At 41.8% G+C, this 24,015-nt stretch overlaps 1 protein-coding gene across 1 annotated transcript; it reads right to left on the bottom strand.

The window, feature by feature from the left end:
- Window positions 1-10,713: 10,713 nt before the first annotated feature.
- Window positions 10,714-20,236, bottom strand: LOC115067235 (syncytin-1-like). The gene is made up of 4 exons (XM_029554754.1): window positions 19,699-20,236; window positions 19,302-19,663; window positions 16,652-16,834; window positions 10,714-10,971 (listed from the first exon to the last, which is right to left on the bottom strand). Exons 1-4 carry the CDS (start codon window positions 20,072-20,074, stop codon window positions 10,714-10,716), a joined length of 1,179 nt encoding a protein of 392 aa, XP_029410614.1. The 5' UTR covers window positions 20,075-20,236.
- Between the last annotated feature and the right edge of the window lie 3,779 nt (window positions 20,237-24,015).

Raw genomic sequence — 24,015 nt, forward strand, 5'->3', positions numbered from 1 at the left:
AGTATAACAGTTTCTAATTCCATCCATTTACCTGCAAATTTCATGATTTCATCTTTTTTTACTGCTGAGTAAAACCATTGTATAAATGAACCACATTTTCATTATCCACTCATCAAGCAGACAGTAGTAGGGATATCAGAGTATAAGGGCTCTAGTGGGGGGAGGGAGTCTATGGGAGGGTGCCATCTGGGAAGTGGGTGTATAGTTGAATAAGATGGTTTGGGATGTTCTGTGTGATACACACACACACACACACACACACAGACACACACACACAAAAACAACAAATTTAAAAAATATATTTGAGGAGGAAGCATGGAAATTTTGTCATGCTAATTAGTAGAGGTGATGACTAGTAATCATCAGATACATAGAGATTAAAGACACATGTGCAGACATCTAAGTGTTAGTAGCATTAAAAATGTAGGAAACAGCATGTTTTAAAATGAAATGGAGAGCTTCTTTAAAGGGTAAAAACTCATTCAATTTTATATCTTACAGGGTTTATACTGAGTTCAATCTTGTATAACTGTATTAATTCAACTGTGAACCTAGAAACTTGCACCCACTTGTGAAAGAGATGTACTCTTACTCTGGAGTGTGTTACTGAATATGTTAAAGCTGTAGTGACATGCTTCTTCTAATCATGTAGTTATTAAAAATTTAAAAGATGTGAAAATATTGTCAAGGGGAATGACAATAATTCACGAATGACAGAGGGTATCTGGGGGAAGAAGTGCAAAGGAATACAAGGAGAAGAGAGCTTATGGGCGGGTAGAGGGTGAGTTTGTTGAAAGAAATGAATTAGAGAAACAGATGTTCATACAGAAATAAATGTGTAAATTCTGATCTTCATTATAAAGGAGTGAATGCTGGTTAGAAAAATAAAGAACTGCAAACTATTCAATTTAAATCATAATCCTATGAAAGAGTAGTATTAAAATTTTGGTAGTGTTTTCAAATTTTCGCTCTCATTTTGTCATTTTATCATGCACATTGCCGTTGAAGCAGTCGTTTTTCAGGTAAGCACACCTCTGTATCATGTCCTTACAGTAAACAGTAGTTTCTTTAACTTGTATTTTAGACATTATAATTGTTTGCAGGGTCTTATTACATTATTGTGCTTCAATAACCATCTTTATACACAAAATCTGCAGCTTGAATTTAGTTCCTCATAATGAATTCTTTTTTAATATTTATTATTTCTATTGTTTGTGTATGAGTGTATTGCCTGCATGTATGTAAGTGCACCTATGTCATACAGTGCCAGTGGAGGTCAGAAGAAGGTGTCAGATCCCCTGGAACTGGAGTTACGAATGGTTTTTAGACACAATGTGGGTGCTGGGAATCGAACTCTGGTCCTCTGCGAGAGCAGCCAGTGTCCTAACAACGGAGTCACCTCTCCAGTCCCCCCTTATAATTGATTCTTAAAATAAAATTTCACAGTAAAAGAACAGGAACCACTTGCTCTCATCTCGTCTGCCTAACTGCCTTCCTATAGATTTGTATGCCCACTGACTCTTCCTATGTCCTCACCACTGCAAGAAGATCAGTTCTGAAGTGAAGGGAAGGTAAAGGAAAGGCTCATTTGAGATAAACTGCATTAGGTCAGAGGCTAGATTGCTTCAAAGCCAAATCACCTAGAGAGTGGCCAGGAGGCTTGTGGAGACAGTGAGGATTGGGAAATTTGTTGTGAGCATATTTTAAAGTGAGGGCCTTCTTCAAGGCTCCAGCATGGCGTTTGGGAAGAGAACCTCTGTGCTGGGAGTTCTTGTTTGTATTCAATGATTCATCACCATGTAGATGAAAAACCAGGATGGTTTACAAATGGAAACCTACATAATCTTTTGATGTTTATCTATGGATGACAGCTATTAAATCTTTCTTTCAATGAAAAAGTAGATGGAAATCTTGCAGTATTATGTTTCCACGGTTATGTCTCATTAATTAACCAATAAATTTTCTTGAGCCTTTGTGTAAGCAAGGCTGGGATATAAATAAAAGATTTCTCATTGCCTTGAATGCATGAATCTGTTGGAGTTTGTATATTTAAAATATACTTTCTAAATTTGCAGAGAAATGTATCTATTTTAAAGGATTGCTTATAATTTTATTTATGTGTGTGTGTGTGCATCTATGCATATGAAATAGCAAAAGTACTCTATTCTAGCTGACTTTTGCTTTATCTCTGTGTTTTGGCCCAACTACCCCACGCTAAGTACAGTTAGCCAGCTAAAACTGGTCCATTGAAGGCTGCAACTATAGATTCAGAGGGTACATTGTTTCTACTACACTGAGAAACACAAATAGACAGCACATCCTCTCCCAGCATGTCCTTGGAGCCCATTGTTTCTACAATTCTAAGAAACTTGTTTTCACTAGCTAAAACTTTTGTTAACTGAAAACTTATTTGTTCACTGACCTGTTCCTAGCCTCTTGTAACTCTGGTGATTTAAGTAACAATGTTTATTGGTTTTGCCCCTGGCATGATGTAGTTATGGTCTTGGGTGCTATAATCCCTGCCGTGCTTCTCTTGGGGTCCAGAGTTCTTTCTGGTGCTAACCCCTCTCGACCTTCTTATTAATAAAGGATTCCTAATTCATCCTTCACTTTGTGGTGTTCATCTGTGATGTTCGCTCAGTATCATATGTATATGATTTGTATATGTGTGCTTGCTCAGACCAGAAAATGGTGCCTAACCTCATGGGCCTGGAGTTACAGGCAGTAATGGGCTGCGTGACCTGGATACTGGGAACTGAACTCACTTCCTTGGGAAGAGTATCAAGTGATTTTAACCACTGAGCTATCTCTCTAGCCCCAATATACATCTTTTTTAAAGTACAAATTATTTTCTATAATTTTTATTTCTTTGTTACCATAGGAAAATCATTGTATTTGGTTTAAAGATTAAATTGCTTCGGTGATCCTTTATATTTTCACCTTGTTAACTTATTCCCAAAGTTTGTGTGGTTGTGTGTGTGTGTGTGTGTGTGTGTGTGTTAACCTGGGTTAGGGGTGTATACCCATTTGTGTGTGCCTGTGTGGAACCCAGAGATTGACACTGGCTGTCTTCCTCAAGTGTTCTACACTTAGTTTTTGAGCAGGGTCTTTCATAGAGTATGAGATGCTCAGCAGGTAAAGGGCTTACTATGTAAACATGAACATCTGTGTCCATGTAAATGACCAGGGGCTCAGTGTGCACCTGTTATCCCAGTACTCAAGAGATACAGAAGTATCCCTAGGGCTTGCTGGCTAGTCAGTCTATCCAAATCAGTGAGCTCCAAGTTCAGTGAATGACTTTGTCTAAAGGAAGACACCTGGTGTTGACCTCTTGCCTCCATGTGCTCACACACACACACACACACGTTCATGCATGCTAGCACCCACATGTGTATACACATGCAGACACAAAAGCAAAAAAAAAGAAAAAAAAACTTTGCAAAATATATCTACTGAGCAGCTAGACCATTTGGAAGCCTGGAGACATGGGATTTATGGATAACACAGTTGCTTACTTTCACAGTTCTAATTTACCAGTTTACAGAGGGCCAAAAGTAAGCTCCTTCTCCATTTTTGTCTGCCTAGATAGCTGCCTGCTCCATCTTATAAGATCTGAATCCAGAGGATGTGATTTTTAAAGAAGCCAAGGATGTCTTTGTTCCCCTCCCCCCAACAACTTCTCTTTTCTTCTCTTTACCCAAAAGGTTTGTCATAAATGTATTATTATTAAATTCATGTCACCAAAACTGCCTTGTCACCTTTGACTTAGTTAATACTTAACTCTTGCTATGTGGCAGTTTACTATAGTGTCTATATTCTTCATTCCATACCTTCTAACTGCCAACAATGCTAGAAGCTAATGGTCAACACCAGAGTGTACTGAACTTTTCTTCTTTGTGGGTATTTTCTTTAGCCACCCAACCCTCGGGTCCCATTGAAGAACCAAAAGGTAACACTAGGGTGTGTGATAAAGGCTTAGGTCCCAGGTTCTCTCACTCTTGCTCTCCAACCTCTATTTGAGCTTCTTGCTGTTCCCACACTTTCAGCCCCTTGTAAATCTTTTTTTAAACTTGAAATATTTTTGTACATTTCTTCTGCTTCATGAATTTGGGTTTGAGTTCTTCATCATGGCTTGTATAATTGATACACTTAAACCTGATATTCTCCTGTCAACAGAGTAGCTATTGTAACTTGCATCTACTCTAGATGGAGACCTCAAGACCAAAGCAGAAAGACAACGATAAAAACCACAGTGCCAAACAAAGGAAACGTCTCTTTGAATTACTGAGACTGCCAAAATAATATAGGCTATTGTCACAGCCCTTGATTGCCCCCCAGAACTTTATTAGTCTTTTTTAGAAGACATAGTTGGTGTTTTTCATACCCTCCTAGGTTTTAAATTGAAATCCTTCTACATCAGATCATCACATATTCATCAGATGCCCAAAGTGTGGAAAAATTTTTTTCTTCTCCAAGAATTGCTTAATTTCACTCCAGAACTTTAAGGAGGCAAATTTCCTGTTATTTCTGAATTCTTCTTCCTTATTATGATGACTTCCCTGCATCTAGGATGAATCTCGGTTCTTTGCAAGAGGAATTTAAGAAATACTTTGAAGCGGTGAATCTTTAAGGAGAAAATAGTTTAGAATATTAGGGCCATAAAAACAAGGACTACATTTTATGTGTAGAAATTATGAATGCAGGTATAAGATATTTTGGGCCAGAATCAGGCAACACAAAGGACAGAGAAGAGGAACAAAATGAAAGTTGAAGTTTGCTCAGAGGAAAGAGATGGATGGTAGTCTGCTAGCTTCACACATATTTTGGAGGGATGCAGAGTCCGTTGTTAATTGGACACCAATGTAAGTATTATACATAATTTAATAGGACATATTTATCAAGCTAGCTCAATATGGAGAGACTGGAGGAAATGGTAGAAAATAAAATACACAAGAAAAACATTTCTAAAATACGTGCCATTTTTTTCATAATTACTCACGTTATGATTGGATGTGGCAAGATTACATGAATTGGGTCTAAAGGAAGATTTAGCATATCTAATCTTTTTACACTAATCAATAAGGAAACATTACCCTAAAAGAACTGCTGTGCTCCTGTCTTGTAGGGAGAAAGTATCATGCACCCTACTGTGTTTTTAATATCTGTAAATATGAACTCCATGGCATATAAGCCACTAGGACTGTGCCTTCAGCTTTGGTGACATACTTATCTACCTCCTATTGATTTGTTTGATTACTTAAAAATGGGGGGTTGACGATGACATGTGGTGAGATGTAAGGTTAATAGGCCAGACTTGAGACACCTCCTGAATTGGGAGTGAGAGACAAAGGTATTAAATACTCAAGCCCGCTTCTAGTTCTCTGCTTTCTTTGCGAAAGCCTAGAGCCTAGAATGGCAATGCAGAAAGTGAACAAAATATGTGCAAAGTTTGCCCTACTCATCTTTGACCATGATTTTCATTTAAGGTATCCACATTCTTGCAGAACAATGTACATTTATTATATAAAAGTAAATCACTTTGTATTATCCTAGTAGCCTTTCTTGCCCACAAATAACAGATATATTTATAGGCTCCCTATCATTTAATATGGGAAAACAAATACTAACTCCTGATTCCTCTATTTACTGATTCATTCTCTCTCTCTCTCTCTCTCTCTCTCTCTCTCTCTCTCTGGCATGGTAGCATTTTTTACCTCCTCCACTCAGAGCTGATAATTTTTAGGAAAAGGAAATAGTTTTTAACCATTTTTCACATTAGTTATTTAACTCATATTGTGTTAAAAGATTAAAACACATCAAACCACAGTTGGAAACAGAGGGAAGAAGATGAACATTGAAGTGGCCCTAAGTCTTTTGGGTTCTTCAGGTAAAGAGGTCCCTCTCCTCACCCCATGGCCGCAGAGTATCTTTGAACCACACTGAATATTTTCGCTAAGCAGCGGTGTTAGTTCCCCTCAGGAGAACCTTAGCTGGGGCTTCTAGGGTTAGGACATTTCTGGCATCTTCTCTGCACTGGCACCCAGTGATAAAGATCACTATTTTAAAGATGTTTGCCCTTCCCTATGTGATAATGAGAATGATCATTTGGGACAAGCTAACTCTTAAAAGTAATATTTATTCATAACATATGTAGAACTGTTTATATCAAAGCCTTAGAGGGCCTTTTCTAAGCTGGCTTAAATTTATTTCTCTGGAGTGAGGTCTTGACATGCTCTGCAGACCATAGCCTTAGAGCCTGGCTTATTTCCTTCAGTAGTGTGCCTACTATATTTGACCCCTGGAACAGAAAACCTTTTAGATGCCACCTTCCTCTGAATGGCAAAAATATTTATGTTAACACTATAATCAAACATATATTTGCATATTTTTTAGTTCCATAGCCAATAGTCAGCAATTTAAAAAGGTAAAGGAACTATTCAAAATCAGCAACATAGTTTATCTATTGTGTTAGGAACTTTTGCCTAGCTGTGACCAATTACCAGACAGAAACAAACAAGGGAAGGTTTTTTTCCCCAGCTCAAATTTTCAGAAGTTTAAGCTCATGGTCACCTGCTTTCATGCATTGAGCAGAATATCCTGATAAAGTGTCATATGGCAAGGAAGATTCTCACCTCAAGGTGGACAGGAAATAGAGCAGAGGTATCACAGCAAAGGCCCAGGGCAAGATATATCCCCAATGACACCCCCAATCACCACCACCTATTTCTTCCAACTATACTCCAGTTGACATCATACTCTTAATCTGTCAAAGGATTAATGCATTAATTAGGCCAGAGCCCTCATGATATGCTGTCTCTGAAAAAGTGCTCACAAACACACCCAAAAATGTGTTTTACTAATCTCTCCTATGTATTTTTCAGTCCCATCAAACTGACAAGATGAACCATCACACCTATGAACTAAATTTTTATTTAAAGCAAAACATTACACTTTACGATTTTTTCTTTAACTGTAAAAAGAAAGAAAAACTGTAAGCAGAAATAGAAAATTACACGTATATAATTTTATATACACATATAGTTAAAACTCAACCATGGCTCCAGGATATTTTTAAAACATAGGCCAAAGTTTTGTTCTGTAATATTTATTACTGAAGTTGTTAAGGGTTAGCAAGAACAAAACCTCCTCTTCCTTCTTAGAGTATCACAAACTTCTTCACCCTGGCCTTGGTCTACTATGTACAAGATTTCCAGGAGGTTAAATTAACATCTTCATACCCTTCCAGTTATCTGCAACTGCCTTAGGTCAAATAGTTTCTGGTAGACAGTGGTCAGTCATTCTCTCCCTTTCACACTCCTTCAAGATTTCCATATAAATGTCTCTTTCACAAATTCTCTTTAAAAACTAGACTTAGGTCTGACCTAACAGTCAGCCTAAGGATAATCCTGCCCATGAAGTAATGAATTTGCATGTTTCCTCTGGAAATTGACTTAGCTCTATTCTCTACTCTGCATTGCATTTTAGAACAGAGACACTTGGAAATACTTCTCTGCCTATAGCTCAACTAGAGATATTTTCCTAGTCCAGACTGAATGCATTAAAATTATGAAAGGATGCAAGCTTCCTGTGAAGGGGAGCAGTGAACAGCATCTACAGAAAGAACCAAGTGAACCACATATTAACAACCTTCTTGTTGGTTAGAACACAGTGAGCAAGTGAAAGAGGTTAATAGCTCAACAAGACTGAGAATATTAAAATGAATCATTACTAAAAATGGACCTAAGCTGTGCTACTGAAGTGGATCCCCTTTGTGAACATTATCAGACCGTAGTCATGAGAGTTTGGATTTGTTGAGGTCCGGAGGTCTATATGAATTTATATTGTTAAAAAAGAATAAAAGAGAGAGAGTTGACATTACTGAATTTTTTTGGTTTGTTTCTTTTAAAATTTTTTATTGATTTTTTTATGCATTTTACACAATACATCTTAATAATATTTAGACTCCTTCCAATATCTGAATCTTACTCATAGCACCTCACATCAGATTTATGCATCCTGGCATGTATGTTAAGACCTATAGAGCCCTTTGTGTCCCCAGATATCCCTCAGTGTGAGTTCATCCACTGGAGCCTGGCCAGCCCATCTAGAGTCACTTCCCTGAAGAAGACCAACTTTCATGGCTCAGCGGTTAAGAACACTGGTTGTTCTTGCAGAAGACCCAGGTTCGAATCCCAGCACCCACATGGCAGCTAACAACTGTCTGTAAGTCCAGTTCCAGGGGATCCAACAGCCTTTCTGTCCTCCAACGTCATTGCACAACACGAGGTGCACTTACCTACATGCAGGCAATACATGCATACACATAAAATAAAAATAATAAAATATTTAAAAAAGAAGACCAACTCTCCCTCACCCAGCAGTGATTAGCTGCCAGTGGTTCTGCAGCTAAGGTTGGGTTTTCTTGCCCATTTCCCCAGTTTTATGCTGTTGGTTTTTTTTTTTTTTTTTTTTTTTTTTCTGGTTTAAGTTTACGTGGGTCTCGTGCAAGCTGTTGCCATTGCTGCAAGTTCGTATGAGCAAGTTCTCAGAGGCCAAGAAAACGGTTTCCTTTGGGTCGTTCACCAGACCTAGCTCTTACAGACTTTCTGCTGTCTTTTAAAGATGTCATTATTGTTTTTGAATAGCAGGTAGGTTTGTGAGAGCCCTCTTGTATGCCTGTCCAAAGACAGGTAGCTCAAAGTACTAGTTGTATTGTTGATTCATTAGTTTTGAATCCTCAGTTTGCAATTTCCAGAAGTATTAGAACCCTCAATCCAAGTTCAGCCAATATAATTATTCATACACACATTTGAAATGAAATTATTTAACATCAAGATATTGGAAAAGCTATCTTATGCATGACAATGGATCAAAGAGAAGAGAAAGATTGTACTCATATAAATAATTCCAATGAAATTATCTTAGCCCAGAGCAAGTAGTTTAGGAACTAGTTCTCTGCATTCAAAAACTAGATAATCACTGATCAGAATTTAGATTTCATATTCAACTCCACTAAATATAGTATAATGACTATGAAAGTGTATTGTGTCTGTCATAAACATCATGCATTCTATGTATAAATATTACATGATATGAAGTTTAGGTAAATGGCATCCATTTGGAGGTATATCACTTATTATAATTTATATATCTATTACATAGAATTTACTTTTCAAATTTCATCATTTGTCTCCTCTGCTCATTCCTGGTTCTGCCAGATTGTGGAATCATTTGATCTCAGTCTGCAGCACTGATAGGATGGGCCATGATCTCCATTAAGGAGAAAGATTCTCAAGACAAATGATGCTTTGGGGTTTACTAATGCTAGACTTGCCCCTCACCTGGCTTTAAGTGTGAGTCCTAACGACATGCTCCTGGTGCCTAAATATCAAGATTGCCTTAGATAAAGTTCCCCCAGAATGGTTTGTGACTAGCTCAAAATCCTTAGACCTTGAGAAAGAAAAATCGATTCTTCTTGCTATGGTTTGAATCCAAAATTTCTCCTCATGCAAAGGCTCATATTTTAAGGGCTTGATCAACAAATAGGATTGGGAAAATAACTGAATTATGAAGGACATAACTTCATCATTGGGTTATTCCACTCACAGATTCATAATCTGATGGTATTATTGGGAGACGGTGGAATATAGGAAGAAGGACATGCCTGGCAAGGTGTACCTTGCCTGTAGTCCCTTTGCTTTCTCTACCCCCTGTTTACATGAGGTAAGTCAGATAACCACCACATGCTCCCTGACATGAGGGTCTGCCTCTGAACCAGAAGCAGGAGCCAAGTTTCCATAAGTCAAAACCTTAAGCCAAATCAAATCCGTTCTTCTCTTAAATAGTTTCTTTGAGGCATTTTGTCACAGTGGTGAAAAGCTATCTAAAACTCTGAACTTCTCCTGCCTCTGTCAGTCTTTACAGACAGTCTCAACTACAAGTTCATGTGTTTCTACCTATTGATTTATCTGGCATCCACGCTTACCTTTCAAAGAGGGAGTATTCATACAAAATGTGGCCTTGGTTTCCAAAGCTTTGTTTTATCCACCTTGGCTGTCCTCTAAACTTATCATCTTCATGTTCTTTTCTGCATTATTGTTATTCCATCTTAAATCTTTTGTGTCCTAGAAAATCATGCTGAGACTCTTTGGTCCATAAAGATTGAGCTTATTTCCAGTCCCTTAATTTTGCCCTTGTCATGGGCTTCTTAACTCTGTCCCTGGTCTAATCAACTCGTATCCTTCTAGTCCTATAATTATAACCTGACTCGCAGCTCCAAATTCTTTAACTTGCCACCTATATTTATCAAAACAGTATTTAATCTGTCTCAGGGATAGGGAGCCTTCATCAAACTGTGTGAGACAGAGATAATGACATGAAGCTTGAATTTGGTACCACAGAGCCTTGTGTGACTGCAGATACTTTACCTAATTTTCTTTCCAATTTAGTTAAAAATAAAGTTTTGTCCAGGTTTAATTGGACAACATATAGCAATATGCTGAACTCAGGGCCCAGCACACTACCATGTCAGTAAGATTTGGTCTGAGAAGCAAATTATCAGGAACCAGATAAAATGAGGAATTTATGAGAGGCATTGGATCAGCTTGTAACTAGTTTCTGGAACTGTCACACCACCTTTTCATCTAGGATTTAATATCACCTTTGAGGCTCTGTCTCCTGCAATTTTGTTCTTCTTTTCATTGTGCAGATTGCTTAAGCAGTTCCTGTAAGGCTATTTGCATTTGCATCAGATGATGTGCCTGAAGTGAGAAGGAGGCTGAGGAAGAGGGAAGGAGGTGAAATGAGGCAGAGAGAGGGCAAGCGGATGAAGTAAGGATGAGCTGAAGCCCACAGGATGCAGTGGCAGCCGTGCTGCTCTGCAGTAGCCTTCAAGACTGATTTGGATAAGTAGGAGACTTGAAGGACAAGCTGACACTGCCCTTCGGACCCTAAAAACACTAGTTTCAAAAGCTGAAGCGGGAGTTGAAGAGATGGCTCAGTGTTTAAGAGTGCTTACTGCCCTCAGAGGATGAGAGTTCAATTCCCAGTACTTACATTAGGCAGCTCATAACCACATATAACTCCATGTCCAGGGTATCCAACACCCTCTTCTAGTCTCTGTGGGTACCCACACACATGTGGTGTACACACAAACACATAAATGAAAAAAGACATTTTTTTTTTTTTTTAAATAGAAGCCCCAGGAAGTGACAAGAGAAGAGCCAGCAGGGGGTGGGGGATGGGGTCTTAGGTCTAGCATATCCACAGTTAATTGAACTTCAGTTCAGTTGACGCCATGTTGATCACCCAAGCTAAATACGACTCCTGATACCCTCTGGACCCCATTTCTTTCACAGGTTCCTTTTGCCATCACAGCATCAGCCTAGGACCACACAGAGAAGAGAATTCAAAGATATTTAGTTGAAGTCTTGCTAAGCTGGCTTTGTACACAGTAATCAACCACATGCTGTTGTCTCTGCCCATCTGCAGTTCCATTCTAGAGCTGAAAAGCAAGCTGAAAATTCACATGCAAATTCTTTAGGTCTTGTTTAAATGGACTAATTGAACTGGTGACTTCTAATTCAATTGGCATAGTTTATTCCATTTGTGAGGAAATTGGGCATTTGGTACAGTCTTTAGCCTTTGTCCTTTAGGCTGGCTCGTACTATTTTCCTTTGCTTTGTTAGTTGTCTTGTGTCTGGGCGTTGATACCGCCTTTGAGGCTACGATTACAGCAATTTTGTATTTCTTTTGAGCATGTCATAATTGGTTTATGACATTTGAGGCCCCTTTGAGCTTCTTGGGACGTGCAGGGGCATCATAAAACCTAAATTCACAAAACTGTTCATTTAATTGTTTTACTCATCTAGGCTCACTGCTGATAATCCTGATAAGAACACCATACATCACCCATCAAGGGCAGCGTTATTTTAGTTTTAGAAAGATTTCCAGACCTTTTAAAACCTGTGTGAGCTCTGAAGTTCTGGAAGAGCAATGCATTTTTCACTACATTAAATAATACATTCAAGTGTAAGTGGCTTTCACAGTGAGAAACTAAGGAAAAGGCCACCAGGGGAAGCTGCCCCTGCTGTGTCTCCAAGGTGACTGTCACATAGCAATAGGTCTGTCCCCTGGCAAGGCTGGAAACCTTGGCCTTGGTGGAGAAGTATGGGGCAGTCAATAGACCCCCTTCCAAGCTGTCACTCATAGACTAAATCTAAATTCCTTAGAAGAGAGATTTCATGTTTCAGGAGAAGCAATGTATTTCTTTGGCATTGAAGTAAACAGACCACTGCTTGAAGCAACCTCAAAATTAAAATCAAAGTTGGCATCTTAATATTTCAAAGATGATTTCCTAAAGATCTTCTTCTTGCCACATCTGCAAATGCATAAGGCAGAAGGATGCAGTTGGCATGTCCTTGATAAATGTATCATAAGCAGCAGAAAGGCAACGTCTTTCACCCCGCTTCTGCCTCCTTTGTGTCTCAATATTCTTTAAACAAATTTTGCATTTGTTTTCTGTGTGTGTATATTTGTGTGTGTGTGTGTGTGTGTGTGTGTGTGTGTGTAGCTGTGCATGCATGTGTATGCCCTTTCATATTTGTGGAAGCCAGAAGCTGACATCAACTGTCAACTACTCAATTGTTCTCCACCTTCTTTGAAAAAACATTTTATTTATTATTTTTATTTTATGTATATGAGTGCATTGCCTCATATGTAAGTGTACCTGTGTTGTGCAGTGCCCACGGAGGTCAGAAGAGGGCATTGGATCCCCCGGAATTGTGGTGATGACATGTTAGCTGCCATGTGGGTGCTGAGAATCATACGTGGGTCCTCTGCAAGAGCAGTCAGTGCTCTTAACTGCTGAGTCATCTTTTCAGCCCCTCCACCTGACTTCTCTGGACTTGGGTCTCTCAGCCAGGTTCACCTGATTCAACAGATTCAGTGGCTAGATTGGCCAAATCCTCCTGTCTCTGCACCTAGTGCTAAAATTATAGGCTTTTTACTGGGGTGCTGGGGATCTGAACTCATGTCTCCCTGCTTGAGCACTTTATCAACTGAGCCATCTCCCCAACCTTTAGTATTTTAAAATATTCAAAATGTCTAATTAGATAATTTATCTGCCAATATTCTGTCAAACACAAAATGTTGATTCTGGATTTAAGTGCCATAAAGAAATTATTCCAATTGTTCATTTTATTTCTGTTTTCTAAATTAGCAGTTTCTGAGTTTTCCAGTAACACACCTATAATGTGTCATCAGATCATTTATTAAAGATCGAGCACTGTATTAGTAATTTATTTTGGTCAAAGTGAAACCTGGCCAAGACCTCCAGCAATAGTTCAGGGGGAAGGATGAGTGCAAAGGAGTGAGCTCCTGAGCCATTGAAGATGGGATGGAACTGAAGTTTCCTCTTTTGGTGGGCAATGTGGGTGGGGCAGTGTACAGAAAAAATCCTGTTCTGCAGTTTCTAGCGTGGACCACTGGGTAGATGGTAATTCAATGATCTGAGAACGAGAAGGCAGAATAGGAGCAGGTGGGAGATGTGATCAGTGGGTAACTAATATTCGGAACTAACTGCTGCATGGTTGAATACATCTGCGGAAGTTCTTCCTGGCTTTCCCAACGGTATCCATCCTCTTGAGTACCAACGAAAACATTCCCTCCTCACCATCTGCATCTGTGAAGGAAGGGAATCACAGCTGCTTTAGCGCCCGGGCATTTGGAACGCCTGTGAAGCTATCAGCATTTCAGAGTGGTTGCTTGGCACTGGTCCGGGGTGTGGGTGGATTGCCTTGTGGATAATAATAGTGGTGTTAGCTGTTTTCAGCACTTGGCATATGAAGCAAAATTGCTGAAATCAGGGCACCTGGGGGCGCATCTTAAAATCGTGTCCTTTTAAAATGTTAACTAATGAACTCCAGTTTGATGTCTTGGAGCCCATGGGATTGTGGGTAATGAAAACCTAAAAATGTAAGGTCGATGTCCTGAATGCAATGACAAAATTTGCTTTTTATGCACTTTCAGAAAATGTGTAAATGTTCCAGGTCAGGGAGTATAGTGAGTGTCATAGTGTATTGGCATCTTGTCACCCTTAGACTTTATCCTCCTCATAAGACTGCATTTGTTTAGGCTCTGAATTGCATTGGGCAGCTTTTCATGAGAATAAAATATCTTCTGTTCCATAAATACTGAACTAAATTCACTTGGGGTAGTTTAATGTTGGTATTTAATCTGGTTTCTTAAATTTTATGCTCAGTCTGAACAAACTCAGATGCACTATGTAACAATTGAGATTTTTTTTTAACATCCTTATGCTGTGGATAAAAAATGGGGTTTCATGGATATTAAAATCCATGGATGTGTTATAATGTACTTCTTATTTTTATGTCTACACAATGTGACTTTTAAAAAAGATTTATTTTATATATTTGAGTGTTTGCTTGCTTGTAGGTGTGTGTACCATGTGTTTGCAATACCCAGGGAGACCAAAAGAGATGCTGGATCCTCTGGAACTGACTGTTTCAGATAGCTTCAGTTGTAAATTTGATACATCTGGGGAGGGAAAATCTCAACAGGGGAATTTCCTCTATCAGATTGGCCTGCAGACATGCCTGTGAGGTTCCTGTCCTGGATGTCTGCCTGACTTCCCTCAAAGATAGACCATCACTTGGAAGAACAAGCTGAAATAAACCCTTTCCTCCACAAGTTGCTTTTGGTCAGTATTTAATCATAGTAATACAGAAGCAAACAAAAACACAGATAGTTATAAGTTGCCATGTGGGTGCTATGAAAGGAACCTGGATCTGCAAGAGCAGCAAATGACCTTAACTTCTGTGACATCTCTCCACCTCCATATACAGCATAGCTTTTATGACTAACCCTGCCCTTGTATACATCTTTTTTTTTGCTATTCAGAATACCTGCTTATATATAGTATACATATACAGTAACAATATTGGTTATAGAGCTTATGATATAGTTTAATGTTAGAGCACTTGATTACCATTGCAAAGCCCTGGGTTTGATTCCTGCTACTGGGTAAAAAAGAACATTGGTTGTAAATGTTTTTGTCTGCCTTTCTATTTAAATAAGAATGAGGCAAACAAGAAAAGACATATCTCTAAAACACCAATTTGGAAACATAAATGGAGCTCCTATCTTTAGAAACATCTTAGTATGTCATAACTTTAAATTATAAATCTATAGTTATGAAATCAAACCCTTCAGCATGCAAGGATTTTCAGTCTGGATTTGGAATTCAATGGTGTGCATAATTTTTCCAGAATCCATGAGCTTCCTCACTGATGGTCTCAAAGTAAATTGTTCTAATAATGTCAAAAAAAGAACTATCTTCCTAATTCTGTTTGTAGTCTGAATCCATTCTTAGTACACTGGTATGTTTACTGTTACTGAACTTCTCTAGTCTTTACCTTTCCCAATTGCTTTCCCATCTCTAAAATGTCTTTTCAGCAAGTCTATCCAAACTGCACCCCATTCAATATAAGGTTCCCAGTTCCAGTCCCTGCTTTGATAATTTCCTTGAATGTACTCTGAATTAAGCTCTACCATGTTGGTTAGCAATGATTAAAATGTTATTTTAAAATCCAAAAGAAATAAACCTGCTTTTTAAAAACTGTTTTTTAAGAAGTGTGGGCCTCTCCCTTCCCTCGTGGCCTGTTGGCCACCGATCCACAAAGACAAAGGGAGCAGAAGTGACGAACAGTGTCAGGACAGCCAGTGAGCACAATGGATAAGACTTTCCGGGGAGTCAGATTCAGTGATACAGCTCCATTTATTCAGTGGGGGGTCAGGGAAAATATAGTGTGGAGGCAACAGTCAAAGCCTCAGCTGATAGGTGCTCACAGTATGTTTTTTTTAACATGTGTTAGGGGGATCCTATCATCTGACTATAGGGAAATGCCTAATTATCATATAGAAAAAAACCTGGGGGCAGTTTTATTGCAGGTAACTATGCCAAAGGTCACATTCCAAATAAAGTCAGGCATCCATGCCTGGTGGCACTTTCCAGGTAAGTCAGGCAGAGAGCAGGAGGCCCCCACTGAGAAAGGGAGTCCTTCCATATAGCACCAAGCCCTTTAGAGCTATCTGGACATGATGGACTGCAACCTTAGCAGCAGGGTCCCCCAACATCTTCCCCTGTTTTGTGTTACAATGGAGAAGTGTCATCACAAGCTTTAAGAGCCAACTCCTCTATCTTGGGAGAATCCAAAATTTGATAATGGACCATGACCTGATTGGTAGTAATTTTTGCAATGGAAGTAATATTTTGGTGAAATTGTATGAAACAAGGAGCAAGCATCGAAATGATACACAGCATGATCAGGGGGCTAACAAAGGGTAGGAGCCATGAAAACAAGGGGATACTAAACCAACCTAATTGTTCGGTGGGTTGAAATCTTGAAAATAGATCGTTATGAAGTTTTTTGAGAGTATTAACATTGGTCTCAACATTGGATTCATTTACAAAAAAACAGCTTTCCTCTCCCAATACTACACACATCCCCCCATGTTCCCCCCGGTGTTCAGCAGTTAAGTCTAGTGCTCTTCTGTTTTGGAGCACAACCCCGGCAAGAGAGTTCATTTGTCATTGGAGAGACTCAAGGCTGTTAGTCATGGATGCCGTTGCCTGGTGGAGCTTGTCTTGAAAGTCTCCTGCCAGGTGATGGGTCTGTACAATGGCAGCAGTTGCAGCGCCTCCAGCACCCAGGGAGAGGGTGAGTCCTAGTCCCACTAGCAAGGGGATGAAGATTTCTCTCTGCTGGTGGCTGTGAAGGAGTAGGGTGGCCTCTTCTTCCTCGAATAGGTACCCCTGGGGAGTAATCATCACAGGTACACAAAAGGTGGATGAAGAGGAGTTAACACAGTGTTGGGCTTTTCCTTTGCACCATAGAAAAAAAGGAGGGGTGACACATGCTGTCCTGGAGAGAGTAATGTTAGTGAGACATTTGTGGAGTAGGCTTATTTTTGCTAGAAATGCAAATTGGATAGTTAGCCAGTTGTTCGAATAAGGGACTATCCATAGATGAGAGTGGGTGAAATCTTTTTTTATTTCTGGGTAAAGAAGGGTGTTATTAACTGATACTGCTGTCAGTAAAGATGTATTGCTGGATGAACAAAAGAAACAGTTAGAGGTGTTAGGGTGGGTGGTGAAGGGAAGAAAGTTAGCAACATATTAAATGTATTGGTTCCAGTACATAGTTGATCTTATCTGGTCCTCTGTTTGTTTTTTCTTGTAGAATAATATCATGATGAGTTAGCACAGGCTTAGCTGCAGGTACAAGCTGTTGAGAGATATGAAAGTCAGTGGTAGGGTAGGTAGAGAATGTACCTGGGTAGAACTTTCCCATTACTCTGACACGCCAGCAATCGTCCCATGGATCTGCAACATATATTAGGGAATAGTCATGGTTCCCATAGAGATGCTTATTATCCTTTAGGTAAATGCGTCTTTCCTGTCCTGTTATACCCTGATATCCCCCCGTTAATCCTAGTTCCAACCTACAGGGATTGAAATAGTGGCATCTCCCATAGGTATCAACTTCCTTGAGGCATGATGGATCTGTCTGTTGGAAAGGAAAGCAAACATATTCGCTAGTTTTGTATCTGCTAGCATCTGGGTATATTATGATTTCTATGGGTTTTTGACAGCCCACTAGGGGGCAGTCTGTGGTTCAGATTATTTGATTTTTTTTCCTTGAAGTGTTTCCCTGACATAAAATCTCCAGAGCATAGTATTGGGGGAGGGCGGCACTGGCTGAAACATTTTTGGGGCAATTTTCTTTCCAGTGTCTGGTTTCTCCACATTTGAAACATTTTGAGTTGGGTTAGGTTGCAGCTACAAAGGCCTGTACTCTTAGTATAAAGTCTGGGAGGGTTTCAGTTGGTTTCTGTTTTAGGAAGGTTAATGAAGAGGCCTCTCTAGGCCCTGTGGACAAGGGGATTAGGTGGTCCCAGGCCTGTAGTGCACAGTAAGCAGACCTATTCAAAACAGCTGGCAGGAATTACACCCTGCTGGATTCCTGTGGAAAAATTGCCCTGACTAAACAGTTGGTCATAATTCTGATCTATGAATCCAGGTGGTGGATCTTGCCCTTGTAGTGGTCTTAGTTGTTAATTATGTATGTCATTCCTTTTAACCTGCATCAGGCATTCATCTCTAAACAAAGCTTCCCATTGTACAAATAATGGACTGGGGAGGGTGGATCTACAGAAATCTCTCCAGTCCTGGAGGGTTAGGAGGTTAGAATTAAAGGTTTGTAGTATGGCATGGGTCCCATCCTCACAGACAGCTTGGCATAGTTCTTTTAAATCTGCTGCCGGGAGGGGGTACCAAGCCGGTGGACATTGTCTTGTTATTTGTAGGTTAACAGGGGGGTTTTTGGGTCCTGAGGCCATTGTTGCTGAGGATCCTGGCGGCAATAATTCCCATTATTCTTGAGATTACAAAGCTATTCAATGACTGTGGGGCATGGCACCACAGATGGTGGCACTGGCAGTGAAGGAGGAGGGGGATTTATATGGGAACCTTTGGAAGTTTTTGGAGTCTGGGTTTTAACATCCAGGTCTGTTAAATTAGTCCATGAGGATTCATAGGGGGGAAGAAAGGGGTAAAGGTTATTTTTATTGATGGATTGTTTTGTAAGAGTGAAACCACAGAGGACAAGTCAGCCTTCGGGTTGCAACAGCAAGAGGTTTATTTAGTACACAGGTACCTGTGGGCACAAAGTCTCCTCGGGGGACTTGCGCGCCTCAGGTTGGGTTTGTGGAACTTTTATAGAGCAGAAGCGGGATACAGAAGCAGAAACGCGGTTATTGGTTAATTTAAACTATTACAAAATGCTACGGGGAGAGCGGGAAGCTTACTTATCAGTAAGCCAGATGTCTCAACCATAAAACTTACTTATCAGTGAGTTGGAGATGTCTCGGCCATGAAACTTACTTATCAGTAAGCCAGATGTCCTGGCCATAAAACTTACTTATCGGCAAGCCAGATGTCTCGGCCATGAAACTTACTTATCAGTAAGTTGGAGTTCTTGACCGGTACGCGACCTGCCTGAGAGACTTCATGGCTCCTGACTTTTATTTTTTCAAACCCAGGTCTTCTGCAAGAACAGTCAGTGCTCTTAACCTCTGAGCCATCTCTCCAGCCCCTATTTTGTTCATTTTAAAGTTGGAAAACCGTGACTCTGAGAGCCTCAGTAACTTGCTGATACTGCTGAACTTGGCTGGCTAGCCTGACTCTTTGGTAATCCACTGCTCACCTTGTGTGAACTCACCAAGGATAAGGGCCTATGGGTATAAAAACAGCATTTTTCCTGTAATGCTAAACAGATACCTCCCTTGTCTGCTGTTAGTAGATCAAGTCCCCGTCTATTCTGTAAGACAACCTCGGCTAGTGAGTCTACCTGGTCCTGAAGATCTTGTACAGACCGATAGACCATATTTACATCATTAATTAACTGTTGAGATAATTTGTTGTAAGTGTCTATTGCCACTCCTACACCAGCTGAGCCCGTAGCGAGGGCTCCTGAGATACCCAGTCCAATAAGCAATGGAATAAACTGGACCGCTCGTTTGTGCCTAGGAACGAATGTGTCAAAGCTAGGCAAAGGCACAGGCTCATCTCCTGGAATTATGTCTATGTCTGGCAAGAGCAATGCAGGGGCACATGAACCAGTCCAGTTAGTGGGTAAATAAGGATAGGCCATGTTATTTCCACATACATAAATTTTCCCCCCCCTAAACAGCCTGTCTGAGAGGTGTTTATAAACCTAGAGCAGGTAGTAAACATAGCTAATCCGAGGTCTACATCAAAGGAATTATTTTGAAAGGGACTAAAAAGGCAAATAGATGTGTTGAAGTAGCGAGGCTGGACCTTAAAAGGCGTGGTATAGCTACAAATATCCGGAGAGGGGAGTATATTAGACTCGTTACTTAAAGGTAAAACTAGAGGCCATGAAATTCCTAATGCGAGACACAGCCAACAATCCTCTGCCAGGGAAGGGTTGGAACGGTTTAGGACATCATGGGTGGCAGTAAGGATCTCCATGGTCTGAGGGTCTAAATTAAGGCCTCTAGGTTTGGGTAGCAATAGTGGATGGTAATGAAGGCGGGGCAAGAGAGACTCCCTTTGTTTTTGCAACACAGTTTGGACATAATTTTCTTTAACCTGGTCTGTAGGGCCCCCTCCATCTGATATGTGAATCGGAGCTTGTTGGGCCAACATGCCTTTTGTCCAGGTTCTACATAGCAGCCTGCACTAAGGGTTTTTGAATTATAACTTTCTGGTCCTATTACCTGAGTGTTAAGACTCCAATCTGAGCCCCCAGAGGCCTTTTTATAAGAAATGGCCGTAGAATAAAAATACAGGATGTTATTGAACCGACATTCAGTAAAAGAAGCATAACAGGATGAGTGCATAGCTTCGACGAAATTACAATCAGAGGGGCACTCACCATTAGCTGGTGGTAAGATAGGTTTAGGCTTAGACACACATTTCCAGCTCTGTTGGTGCTGCTGAGTAGGTGTACTATGAACACCAAGATATGCAGTCTTGTCTCCACAATCTACAGACCGGAAATATGTACCGGGTGGGGCTTCCCAATGGCCACCTCTACATTCACAAGTGGGACCATACCGGGTTAGCATAAACCTAGTAGCATTAAATGGTTGAAGGCCACCTCTTATGTTTTTGACTAAAAGTATAAGGGTCAGAACTCTGGTTATTAATTTTTGACCAGTCTTATCTTTAAAGGGTTTGATGTTCGTGTCAGTCGCCATCTCTCCTGCTGCTCTCCTGTTTGGGACTCCCGGTGCGCAGGTTCTGCCACTTTGACGTGTGAGGCGTGGATCCAGGCTCCGATCCCGTCCACTTTGAGGGCTGTAGGGGTGGTGAGGAGGACTGTGCACGGTCTCAGCTTTGTTTTTTATTTCTTTTCATTCTGAAGTAAGAAGTCCTCTTCTTTTGTAAATCTCTCCGTGGATGTGCGCAGTGGCGAAGGCGTATCGGCTGTCCGTATACACGTTTAGCTTTTTTCCTTCCGCCAATCGCAGTGCCTGTGGCTCAGCTTTTTGTGCGGATGTCCCCTCTGGTAAGGGTTCTGCCCATATTACTTTGTTGTCTGAGGTGACCGCTGCCCCCGCTCGGCGCTTACCCTCTGCAAGGAAATTGCTTCCATCCGTGTACCAAGTATAATCTGCTCCCTCTAGTGGTTGATCGCTGAGGTCTGGTCGGGTGCCGAAGACTTCAGCCAGGACCTGAAGGCAATCATGGTCAGCTTGGGAGTCAGGTCCCTCTGCCACAGGTAACAGTGTTGCGGGATTGAGGGTGATGGGGGCTCCGAACTGGATGCGGTCTGTATCCAGGAGCAAAGCCTGGTAGTGGGTCACTCGGGCATTCGAGAGCCATCGGTCCGGGGGCTGTCTGATGAGAGACTCGAGAGCGTGGGGGGCCCGGATGTATAGGGGCTGACCCATAGTCAACTTGGAGGCATCCTTTACTAGGATTGCCAGGGCAGCCACCATTCTCAGACAAGGTGGCCAGCCGGCAGCCACTGGGCCTAGTTTCTTTGACAAGTAAGCTACGGGGCATCTCCATGGCCCCAATTTTTGAGTTAGGACCCCCTTTGTGTACCCCAGCTTTTCATCGACGTACAGTTCAAACGGTTTGGTTAGATCAGGCAGGCCAAGAGCCAGTGCTTCCAACAGGGCCTTCTTTATGCTATTGAAGGCCTGTTGGTGGCGGTCTTCCCAGATGAAAGGTTCATCTGTCTTGGTCAGGAGGTACAGGGGGGCTGCCATTTCTGCGAACCCTGGAATCCATAGGCGACAAAACCCGGCAGTCCCCAGAAATTCTCTCACCTGTCTGCGATCACGAGGTGCTGGGATGCCCAAGATGGTTTCCTGGCGAGCTGATGTCAGCCATCTCTGTCCTCCGCTCAGCCGGTATCCCAAGTAGGTTACCTCTTTCTGGCAGAGCTGGGCCTTCTTTGCTGAGGCTCTGTATCCCATCTGTCCCAATTCTTGCAAAAGAGCCTCCGTACCTGCTAGGCACTTCTCCTGTGTCTCTGCCGCCAGCAAGATGTCATCTACATATTGTAACAGAATCAGGTGGGGGTGGAGGGTTTTGAAGGCAGTCAGATCTTGGTGCAGGGCCTCATCAAAGAGGGTGGGGCTGTTCTTAAACCCCTGTGGCAGCCGTGTCCAAGTAAGCTGTCCGGAAATTCCCAGGTCGGAGTCCTTCCATTCGAAGGCAAACAGGGGCTGACTCTGGTGGTGCAGCTTTAGACAGAAGAAGGCATCTTTCAGGTCCAATACAGTGTACCAAGTATGGCTAGGAGACAAGGTGCTCAGCAAGTTATAAGGATTCGGGACCGTGGGGTGGATATCTTCTACCCGCTTATTGATTTCCCTTAAATCCTGTACTGGTCTGTAATCCCCGCTTCCAGGTTTCTTAACAGGCAACAGAGGAGTGTTCCAGGCTGACCGGCAGGGGATTAATATTCCTTGCTCTAGCAGTCTTTTAATATGTGGTCTAATTCCTTGGCGGGCTTCGGCCGTCATAGGATATTGCTTAACAGCCACCGGTGCCGCGGTGGCTTTCAGTTCAATAATTAGGGGTGGCTGATGTGTAGCTAATCCCATTCCTCCTGTCTCTGCCCAAGCGTCTGGGTACTTGGCCAGCCACTGATCTATGCCTGTTTGGACAGGATGGGGATCATGATGCAGTCTATATTCATCTTCTAATTTAAGGGTGAGCACTTGTATAGGTGCTCCTTTAGAATCAGTAATCTTGGCTCCCTTATTTTCAAAATAGATGTGTGCTCCAAGCTTGGTTAAAAGGTCCCGTCCTAGCAGGGGGTAGGGGCAATCTGGTACATGCAGGAAGGTATGAGTCACCGTTTACCTTGGCCAAATTGGTGGGGCACCTCCCTGCCCCTTGGAGGCCCGCTACAAGCACCTGGCGATAAAGACGTAGGTGTCCCCTACCTTCAACCGTGTTGAAGTCCCAGGCAGGTCTAGTAAGAGGGAAGGCAGCCTCAATCTCATTTGGCAGTTGGGTCGGTCTCCCGTCTGCCCCCGGGACGTGCTTCCGGGCTTCTAGAATGACTCTCTGCTTTTCCTCCGTAGTTAGAAGGACTTGCAGGAGCTGTTGGCAATCGTCCCACGTGGGTTGGTGGGTAAGGAGAATAGATTCTATCAGAGCCGTTAGGGCCTGCGGGTCTTGGGAAAAGGACGGGTTATGAGTTTTCCAGTTGTACAAGTCTGAAGCAGAAAAGGGCCAATACTGAAACTGGTTTCCTTCCCCTCCTACGAGTCGGAGGGGCAGGACGTGTGTGGAATCTCCCTGTCCTCTTCTTTCTCTGAGTCGCCCCGCAATGGGGGAGGGAGCAACCTCCGGTCCTTCTGCTGGGGCTTCATCTGGAACAGCCGCAGCGGCCTGCGGGGGAGGGTGGTAGGGAGGGGGATTCTCACTCAGCAGATCAGCAGGAACACTCTCATCAGGGGGCAGAACAGGCTTTTGTTTTACCACAACAGGACACAAGGAGGTGGTTGAAGGGTCCGGATTAGGGGCAGAAGGGAGGGGGACTCTTTGTGCAGGACTGAGAAAAGGAGTCACCCACGGTGGTGGGTCAAGGGAGAGATTTTCCCAAGTGACTATATAGGCCACTTGGTCCGGGTGTCCCATTAGTCCGGGGGAGAAGATCTTAGCTTTAACCTGCAAAATAACATCAGTGTCAAATGTCCCATCCCGAGGCCAACCAACATTAAACGTTGGCCACTCCGAGGAACAAAAGGTTATCCATTGGTGCTTCTTGATCTCCACAGATTGATTGTGAGCTCGGCTCTTAACTTCTCTCCAGTGATCTAGAGTTAAACTCAGGGGGGTGGTTAGGTGTTGTCCCATTTTGGGGTAATCTAAAATCACAATGAAACAGACAAACAACAGAAACAACAAAAATAGACAGCCGGCGACAAGGTACCGCTTAG

This window comes from Nannospalax galili, unplaced genomic scaffold (genome assembly GCF_000622305.1).
Source record: "Nannospalax galili isolate Female #2095 unplaced genomic scaffold, S.galili_v1.0 scaffold144, whole genome shotgun sequence".
NCBI classification, from domain to species: Eukaryota; Metazoa; Chordata; class Mammalia; order Rodentia; family Spalacidae; genus Nannospalax; species Nannospalax galili.